The sequence below is a fragment of the Cibotium barometz genome, chromosome 6, assembly GCF_041138505.1.
Source record: "Cibotium barometz isolate CiBa-2024 chromosome 6, ASM4113850v1, whole genome shotgun sequence".
Classification (NCBI taxonomy): Eukaryota; Viridiplantae; Streptophyta; class Polypodiopsida; order Cyatheales; family Cibotiaceae; genus Cibotium; species Cibotium barometz.
In genome coordinates this window covers 2,089,464-2,099,590 of record NC_141051.1, presented here as the reverse complement: position 1 = coordinate 2,099,590, position 10,127 = coordinate 2,089,464, and the positions used below count along the sequence as shown (strand labels likewise).

The 10,127-nt window shown below is 41.5% G+C and overlaps 1 protein-coding gene across 9 annotated transcripts; it reads left to right on the top strand.

The window, feature by feature from the left end:
- Positions 1-701: 701 nt before the first annotated feature.
- LOC147637338 (ultraviolet-B receptor UVR8-like) lies at positions 702-5,024 on the top strand. Of its 9 annotated transcripts, none has more exons than XM_086799119.1 (7): positions 746-1,120; positions 1,610-1,696; positions 2,269-2,536; positions 2,666-3,015; positions 3,122-3,523; positions 3,620-3,986; positions 4,545-5,024. In XM_086799119.1, exons 3-7 carry the CDS (start codon positions 2,312-2,314, stop codon positions 4,785-4,787), a joined length of 1,587 nt encoding a protein of 528 aa, XP_086655245.1. In that variant the 5' UTR covers positions 746-1,120; positions 1,610-1,696; positions 2,269-2,311; the 3' UTR covers positions 4,788-5,024. The 9 variants fall into 9 exon arrangements, with proteins under 9 accessions (XP_086655238.1, XP_086655245.1, XP_086655239.1 ...); XM_086799114.1 differs by having other exon boundaries at positions 805-1,120; positions 1,610-1,716; XM_086799120.1 differs by having other exon boundaries at positions 822-1,160.
- Positions 5,025-10,127: the final 5,103 nt, after the last annotated feature.

The following is a 10,127-nucleotide window of genomic DNA, read 5'->3' as shown; positions in this document are numbered from 1 at the left end:
TATAGAACCCTAAAATGAACAATTCCAAGTAAGTAATTGTTTTGCTACATTCCAGCTTGTTTTTGCATTTGGTCTAGCTTATGGTTGAAGGAAACAATGCCTCCAATCATTGTTGGGGACATTGCATAGAGTTACACATAAACTCTCCTTTGACTTGAGCTCATTAAGCTCTTCTACTAATCCCCTAAGCTCTCATCACTCGTGTAACATTTCGGCCAAGTTCACGGTCCTTGACCACCCCTTTTAAGACAAAATTTGCTAGATCGAGAGGGATCATCTTTAGGGAGGGCGACATTAGTGCACTCAAGGACTTGGGCTCTCCTTTTGTGAACCCACCCTTAGGCTTCCTTTCATTAACCTCTTCTACTTTCTTTTGTAGCAATGTTGCCAACTTCATTGTTTACCTTCTACTTTTGGCTCGTGGGCCTGGCCCTCAGCCATTAACCTCCTCCACGATTCCCTTGGTAGCATTTTTGCCAAGTTCTCTCCTTGTATTATTTTGGTGGTATGGTAAGGATACGGGTAATGCAATTTAAGTCACTGATGTGAGGTGATTTTTCTAAGGAAACCTCATATGCATATAAATAATTCAACCACCTTTTTGCTGAATCAAACTTTCCTGCCACCACCACATGTGGCATCTAATTGAGGCCCCCCTTTTTGGGCTCTATTACTTTACAAAAACACGCTAATTAGCGAGCAATTAGAATTAGAATTTCTAGATGGAGATGACTCCCTCTTAATTAACTGCATTGTTTAAACCTTTCTGGGCTGTCTTAAAGGCTGGCATTTTCACCATCTTCCACACAAGCCACAAAAACAGAACTAAGCAGCGTCTTCACAGTCACCCTTTCACCTACGTTTCGCCATAGCCACTCTCTCTCTCTCTCTCTCTCTCTCTCTCTCTCCGATCTTCAGAATCGCCATCTCTGAATCGCTCTCTTCTTCTTATCCCTCTTTGCTGTACATATCTGCCTTCTTGTTCACCTTTGTCTGTGCAGATCGGCCTCGTTTCTCTTCAATTAATCGAATTGGGTTTCTAGATTTGTCTTGTATCTGGGCCAAAGTCTGTGCTTTTCTCTGCACAGAAGAAGCGCCCACTTGTGAGCTTGCGATTCGGGTGCTTATATAATTGGCCACCCTTTTGTAAAATTAAGCATGTATCCGCTCCCACTTGTGTAGTCTGAACGATCTTTGAAAAATACATAAGATGAATTGGGTTCTGTCGGAAAATATGTAAAAATTCAGAAAAAGGCCTTTTGCCTCCCGTTGAAATTTGTTTTTTTGATGAAATCGGTGTAAATCAGATGCTTGGAAAGCCCATAATGTAAATGTGAAACCTTTTTTCTATTGGTTCCATCTCTCTTCTTCTGCCCACATCTGTTTTCATTGATTGCCCACGTGAGAATCTGTTGAAAGTTTTGTGATATGGATTTTGTGGGCGATCTAGATGGGTTGACCCATGATGGGTTGTTCGCTAATAATAGATTTATTTGAAGAAAGTAGAGGATTAAGATGCTAATCCAAGTGGTCATGGGATGTTTTGTGTACGTGAGTGAAGGGCTTTCCTTAGCACATACATGACGTTTTTCTTGCTTCTTGTGAGCAGATGCAAGGGCTATTCTGTGGATAAGGCAGCAGAGAGGGGAGTTATCACAAGAGAAGATCAGCATTCTTGGATGCTTAGCCTCCTTGGGTAGGAAGATTTGGATCAATGTAATGTCTTCTCTTTTCACAAGACTGCCGCTTTTTTTGTTTGGTGTCAAGAAAAGTAGAATATCATAACATGGTGCTTTATGTGTTGTGGGCCACCATCTATGGTGTATGTGCTATATCAATGCTCATATAGGGTTTTTGATATGTCAATGTTTTGTGAACATCTTGCTATGTCAACATAGCACATACCATCCATCTACGGTATGTTTATGCTAATGCTGGGTGAAGGTTTTCTATGCAGTGCCATGTGTGTACTCTCCGGGTGTAGTCCCATGTGTACATCAATCTTGAAAGCAAGAATGGCATAAGATATTCTACTTCATTGTTTTGCATTGGTTAGATTCTAGAGTCCTTGTCTAAGGTTCTTTTGGGCAAAAGTTAGCATCTGTTTGTTGATATGGGATGCATGTGATGTTTATATATGAAGGGGCAGGCATGCTTATGAAACATTGCATTTTCAGTGTTTGTCAATGTGCCTAAGTGGGATGCATTCGCTAATGCCTTGGACAGGTTTTCACGTCAGCTTTTTGAAGTGATGGTTGGCATTTGCAGCTTGTGAATCACAACTTGATTCCATATATTCCACCAGAACACCATGGATGCTGCAGCACCAAATGGAGCCCTGTGGACAGCACCCAGTCTTCCGTACTACACTACCACTGATCATTCTCAACCGGCCTCGTCAACCTTGCAATGGCAGAAGCGCCTTTGTTACCAAGACTCCTTCCAAGGAGAATTTCCATTGTCGGCAAATCCGTCGATTGTTCTTCACGTTCTAAGTGCATGCAACCTTGACCCTGAAGACCTGGCTCGCTTGGAGGCAAGTGTTTAGGCCATATTCTAAGTGATATTTACATTGAAGAGTGTCTATAGACACTTCAATCACATCACTGAGATCCATTTGCTCTGATGCTGTCATTCCTGTTCAATGGTTCACATTTGCCTGCAGGCCACATGCTCATTTTTCAAGAATCCTGCGAATTTCCCACCCGATATGGGCCTATCATTGGCTGAGCTTGCCGCCCTCGATATGTGCCAAACCCGGGCAGTTTTCAAACCAATGAAGGCAGGAGAAAGAGAAGCTTTGAAACAGCGATGTGGCGGATCCTGGAAACTGGTTCTGAGGTTTTTAATAGCTGGTGAATTCAGCTTTAGGCGGGAAAAGTGTCAAGCCATTGCAGGTCCAGGGCACAGTGTTGTGGTGACCAAATCAGGAGCAGTATTTACATTTGGATCAAACAGCACAGGGCAGTTGGGGCATGGTTCTTTAGAGGAGGAGTGGCGCCCTCGGCTGCTAAGGTTAATAGATGATTATCCTTAATTTTTATGTCCATTTTCATTACACATTTTTTCTGATGTTTAGGTGCCCCAAGTGACTGGGTGGATCAAAATTGCAACCCTGCAGATCTCTGCAGGGGGTTCGTGTTATTCAAGCAACCGCAGGAGTAGGCCGCACGATGCTTGTCACCGATATGGGCCAGGTGTATGCTTTTGGAAAGGATACCTTCAGTGAACCTGAGCATGGGAGCTCTGTGGCAAAAAGCATAAGCACTCCTCGTCTTGTAGAGTCCCTCGAAGGGATCTTTGTTGTGCAAACAGCTATCGGAAACTATTTCACAGCAGTATTGTCAAGGGAAGGCAGAGTTTACACGTTCTCTTGGGGCTCAGATGCCAAGCTTGGCCATGGAACCGACCATCAAGATCAAAAACCGCAGCTATTGAAAGGCCCTTTGGAGCACATTCCTGTTGTTCAGATTGCAGCTGGCTACTGCTATTTGCTCGCTCTTGCTTACCAACCCTGCGGCATGTAATTCTCTTTATATACTTGGAAGTGCTCTCCTACACACTCTGATTGGTCTGGTTTATGTAAAGCTTGTTATCTTACCTTCTTCAATGTTTGCAGGTCTGTGTATTCAGTAGGTTGTGGACTTGGAGGAAAGCTTGGGCACGGTACCAGGACAGATGAACGATATCCCCGCATGATCGATCATTTACTGCAATTAAACTTCAAACCAATTGCTGTTGCAGCTGGTGCATGGCATGCTGCTGTAGTTGGCCAAGATGGCCGTGTGTGCACGTGGGGATGGGGGCGCTATGGATGCTTGGGTCATGGGAATGAGGAGTGCGAAGGATTACCAAAGGTAGTGACTGCTTTACAGGGAGTAAAAGCAGCTCATGTTGCCACAGGTGATTACACGACTTTTGTGGTGGCGGACAATGGAGACGTCTATTCATTTGGATGTGGCGAGGCAAGTTTGGGTCATGTGAAGGTGCTCTCTCTCTCTCTCTCTCTCTCTCTCTCAGACACACACACACATGCACGTGCACATTAAAAAAAAGGAGGTTTTGGGGTGGGAAATTAGTAGGCCATTTTTTCTGCCATGTTGGTTGTTCACCAAAATCTCCCCATGAGACTACACGTGTGTGACTGCGCTTGCGCATGCTTGCACATTCCTTTTGATGTGCATCTCATCCACAAATTACAATGTGGCAGTACTTTGTTGAAATATCTTGTTGAAGTACTTTAGGTTGGCCGATGGGTGCATAGTGCAGTGGTTTGAGTCGGGTACTTGGGCGAGGAGGACCCAAGTTCGATTCCGGCCTAGCACTTCCCGGATAGCACCTTGGTCTTTCATGCCTAAGGGTGAATAAGAGCCTCTCCCCTGCTCTCGGTGGGTTAAGCTAGGAGGCGTGCAAACAGTCTACTGATCAGCAGAATTTCTACTCGGAAACAAAAAAATAAAGTACTTTAGGTTGAGGTTTTATGATCACTTCATGGTTCCATAAGCCAGAGTAGTTTTGGTGTTTGATTCTGCTTTGCTCTGCAGGCTCACCGCCATGAGAACTTGCTCTCCCCGGAATTGGTGGTGCCTCTGAAGCAGAGGCAAGAGCGCGTCGTTCAGATCAGCTTAACAAACACGGAGACATGTAATGCACACACGCTTGCTCTTACAGAGTCAGGCAGGTTATATGCATTCGGAGCCGGAGACAAAGGCCAGCTAGGAACAGAGCTCCTTGATGATGAGAGTGAAAGAGGAACACCAGAATTAGTGGATGTCAATGTCAGTTAGATTCAATGTGGGCTTTTCAATGCTATATGGCCCACAAGCAGGTTTTTGGAAGGTTCCTTAATTGGTTCTTTAGTACATACATCCTTACTTACACTCGACAAGCTATTCAATGGGGAATCCCTAGGATTGTACAGGTTTCTAATCATCTCATATTTACCGTCGAAATAGCTTTTTCCTTGAATGTTTGTAATTATATTCACAATATTCAAATGTCAAAATGACAACTGTCCATCTTAATCTCTTGAAAAGCGGCATGCATGATGTGCTCAGAACTACAACATGCTTTTCCCAATTGGGCAACCGAACAGAAGGGGGCAGTTTCAATGGATAAAATTTTAAAGAATTTTTCGGCATGTACTAACCCTTTGAGTGATTTTGCAGCTCGACCAGTTTGGGCTAGCCGAGGCAGCAGTGGCTGCTGCCATGACATCTGTTTAAATGCCCAGATGCTGTGTTCTTTTGATGACAACCCCCCCCCCTTTTCCCCATCTCTGTCTCTCTCTCTCTCTCTCTCTCTCTCTCTCACCTCCAGCACCAGCACCATGATACTCTGCCTAGGGTTTCTTCTCCTCGCCAGGTTTGCACTCCCCCTGGGGGCAGCTCGCCGCCCCAATGGGGGGGTTAGGACTTCAGCTGTGCGCAGTTGAGCTCCAGCCCCAGCCTCAGCCCCAGCCCTACCATCTTTGCTTCGCCCCAGTTCTGGCCCTCCCTATGATCTGGACACCTCACATTCTAACTGATGCCCCTGCTCGCCCACAGCGGGCAACCATAGCAGCACAACCCAAACATCTGGCCCTGTTTTCACCCTCTGGGTGGCAGACAGCAGCAAAATCTAGGCCAGCCCCCCATTTGTCTGCTGAGGCCACCAGCGGCACTGAGCCCAATACAGCAGCCAGCCCAGCAGCGGACATCTCTCACTGGCAGGGCCACGTGCGTCTTTGACAGGGAGAAGGGGTAGAAGAAACCCATGTTGGGGAAAGGCCCTTTCACTGAAGAAGCCTCCAGGTGCTGATGAAAACAAGTGGGTGGAGTTCTTGCAAGAGCAGATCACCCTCCTGCAACAATACAATGCAGTGCTCTAAAGAGCATATCCGAGGGGTTGAAGACCGTCTTGCAGCTCTCCAGATATGGTGTCCCTCTCCCCCAAAAATGAGGAACTCTTGACCACAGTTAAGTTCAAAACATGCTGCAAACAAAGCTTGGGAACCTGATGAAGACAGTCAACTCACTTATCAGCATCTGACAAGCTTTGGATTGGAGGACTACAGTAGAAGCATGGAGACTGCCACGGTTCATGGAACAATATAATCATCCCATGGAATATCACTGCCGCAAACCATATCAAGCACACACAAGCAAGAACCACACACTCATCACTCACAAAAACTAGAGTAAATGGATCAATTTGGACCAATATTCTTCAAAAAAGGAACAAAATGAAGGGTACCACACTATGGATATTAGAGGAGCTTACATCAGCCAACGGTTTCTTGAATTAGCAGAGCCATCATTTAAGAACTTTGTACTCTCAAAAAGGCAAACTTGTATGCCTAGCTAAGGCTCTTGTCTATTGATCAAGATTATACTCAATGATAGGACTCAATAACACTGTAGACAAAAAGAAACACCAAGATAAGCCCAAGTATGGAGGCAAAAGGAATTTTGTTGTATGTGTGCACCAATACAATACGATAATAGCGATGAGAGGCTATGGAGCTTAATCAATGAGAAATTACTCTAATCCACGTATGTGGAGCTTAAATATTGAATTATCACTTGATTTCTACGCTTGTATTACAATGCTTGATCATCAAGCTCTTATATAGAATCTCACCAATCCCAACGGTCAAGATGAAGTTTGCTAGGTAGTAAACTTCTTGTTAGAAGACACACCAACTTGATCCATCGGATTTTATGTCATGTTCATGACAATAATGACATTATACATTTATCTTTGAGTTGTGGTCTCTATCAAGGGAACCTCTCCTTTCAAAACCATCTCTCGAAGAAAAATGATCTCTTCCTTGTAAATTAGAAGGTTGATGAACTTGTTATTGTTGTTGAAATTTTTGAAGTTTTCTCTTACTCTCTTTACTTCTTTTCCTCTATTTACATTGCAAGCTTTTTCCTTTTAAGCTCCTTTTCTTGTTGCAATACTTCTTTTCCTCTATTTGTATTGCAAGCTTTCTCCTTTGAAGCTCCTTTTCTTGTTGCCATACATTGCACTCTATGTTCTTCCCAAAGAAGAACTGTCCTACAAGTCATCCATAGATGGTTTTCCCTTTTGTATAGCAATTGTTTGAACCAAATTTGTATAAACTTTATTCAGAGAATCACATGTACAAGATGTTTTAAGCTAAATGCATTACCACATGTATCTTTTACTCTCAAAACATAAGGATGACCACTTCCATAAGGAAACCAACAACTATATATAACTTGATTTTTTGATAGGGAGCAATCTAGAAGTATTCTTTGCTTCAAAAAGTCTAGAAAACATATCCCATGCTTCCTTTGAAAAAGAAACACCTTCAAGTTTTCCTATTAGGTAATTTTGAATGTTTTTCTTGATAAGATGCAATGCATAACTGGCCTTCTTGCCTCGCTCTTGTTGGGCTTTACCTTCTAGTTTCGATCTTCTATCTTTCCCTTTAATAATGTCTTGTGCATCATGTTAAACAAAGATGGTTTATATGCTATACTTCCAAGTGCTATCCATGGAGCTTTGATAAATTTTCAAGGTTTATATCTTATACTTCTAAGTGCTATCCATGGAGTTTTGATAAATTTTCAAGGTTTATATGCTATACTTCCAAGTGCTATCCATGGAGCTTTGATAAATTTTCAAGGTTTATATCTTATACTTCTAAGTGCTATCCATGGAGTTTTGATAGAGCTTTGATAAAGTTTCAAGGTTAATGCTTCTAATTCTCACCATGTTAGTTACAAACACAACTAGCTCCTCACAAAAAAAGTGTATATTGATTTTTTAAACATTCTTCTTGAATAATGAGTAAAGTATCTCAAAGATGCACACGATAATGATTGAAATACACAATCTGATGTCTTCAATTACTAGAATATATGTTAACTCTTCCGATTAACATGGCCTCACACCTTGTCCTAGTCTGGTAAGGTGATTTGCCATACTTTTTTAATCCAAGCTTATTTCAATGAACATAGGTTAATGAGATAAATTGGGAAAGTCTAAGGACTCCATGTATATACATATTGGAAGCTAGACTAGTGGCCATGAAATTTTTGAAATTCTTGGGAGCTAAATGTGAAAGCTAGCTTTATGTATATAAACTATTTTTACATTAAGCAATACAACAAGTCCTCATCAATATAGTATCCTAGAAATTATTTTCATGTCACATTTCTGTCATAATTCTAATTTTTCATGCTAAATATTTTCCTTAAAGATGATTTTTGCAATGATTTTCTAATCAATTAACATGAAAGACATTGTGAAACCATGGTACACCAGCAAATGGATGATTTTGAGAGTTTATATACATTATGAGTTCTAAGAAAGTTTGAGCTAGTGCTTTAGAACTGGTCGGGTCTTAAGAGGGTTTGAATATATCGTTGAGCAAAGGAGTTTTAATAAGTGCCTTAGGAACGTCCCTTAGAAAAATAGTGCTTAGAAACCACCAAAGGAGTTTTAATAAGTGCCTTAGGAGCGTGCCTTAGAAAAATAGTGCTTAGAAACCACCAGTTTTTAAGAAGTTTAAACCGATTGTGAGCTAACTTAGCTCATGCATGTTGAGATATCAAGCTCAAATAGTGCAGATATGGATGACATGCTACCACATTTATGCCACTAGCATGGTTGGTGAGATTATGCTGATATGCCACTAGTGATTTACGGGCTATGATAAAACCACTTTGGTTTACTAGAGTTAAGATATAGTTATAGTGCCAACTCATGTAGTCGGGCGGGTTCGCACAATGGACCGACCTTTTATATGTTTTAGTAGTAAAGTACTTTCCCTTATAGTATGTTCTCTTATCTTTATATTATGGTTATAGAGAAGAGAAGAGAATAGAAGAAAATTAGTGATCCATCTCCCTTGTATGCTTGTCTACTTGTGTGTGTATGTGTGTTTTCTTTTTGCAAAGAGCTCAAGCTTACCCACTCTATTGTATTCTTCTCTTGGTATCAGAGCATGCGAAGAGATCTCAAGAGGTAAGCTGCTAGAGGTAAGCAAATAAAGCGGTACTACATGAGTAAGGGTAACTCTAGCATAGTAGGTGTAGCTACTAGTCAAGAGCAGGTAGGCATAATAGTATGGTGGTACTGTCACGCCTTGAGCCACCCTTTGTGGTAAATAGAGGGGAATTATACTATAGGGGACATTTTGGGCCCCATTTTTTCTTTCCAAGTTTTCTACACACTCTGTGGAAGTGTCATTTTAACTGTGTATGCCCAATTTCTAGTTTAATGCATAGTTTAGTAGAAATTTGGCTGCAGGAAATTTTGTGTAGAGATTCTAAGATTTGGATGTATGTTTATGTGATTGGTTCATATACAGTGGTAGTATAATAGGTTTACAATACCACAAGAGGTGACTGTATTGGAGGTTATAGGCTTATTGAGTGTAAGTGCAAAAATTTTACACAGTATCGTTTGATATATTACTAAGCTAATTATGTTTGATAATCTATCCAAGATTATAGAGTAAGAAGTTGGAAAGAGCAACTTCCCAGTTCATGTGATGAGAAACTTCTTCATGGGAAAAGGATATTGGGAGCTTGTTTCGGTAGAAAATAAGGATATTGGGAGCTTGTTTCGGTAGAAAATGCCACTCCTCAATGGGTGCATGTCTTAAAGGCATGTCATGAGAGAGACAACAAAGTGATGTACTAGTTGTACACTAATATGACGGATGCTATCGATCATGTATCATATACAAGATGTAACGACACCTAAGGATGCATGGGAAACCTCTTAAGCTCTATAGCACAAGTACCAACAAGGAAAGAAAGATGCAGTTAATGCAAGAACTAAAATATGTGTAGGAGGATGCATGGGATACCTTGGTTAATATATATAGCACTAGTATTAAGGCAAGAAAGATTTAGTTAAAGCAAGAGCTACATATAATGTGTAGAGGAATAAGCTTAGTATTAATGATTACTTTGAAAATGAAAAGGGCTTACATATGTCCTCGCCTCTAGTTATTGGAGCTCTAGTTGATGACGACAACTTGGCCGTCACATTGAATGGGCTTGGCAAAGAGTATGATTAGTTTTGGACACCTATCTAAACTCGAGAAGACTTCCCAAACTTTGAGGACCTTATAGCCACTCTTTTGTTCACTGAGGAGATGAGTC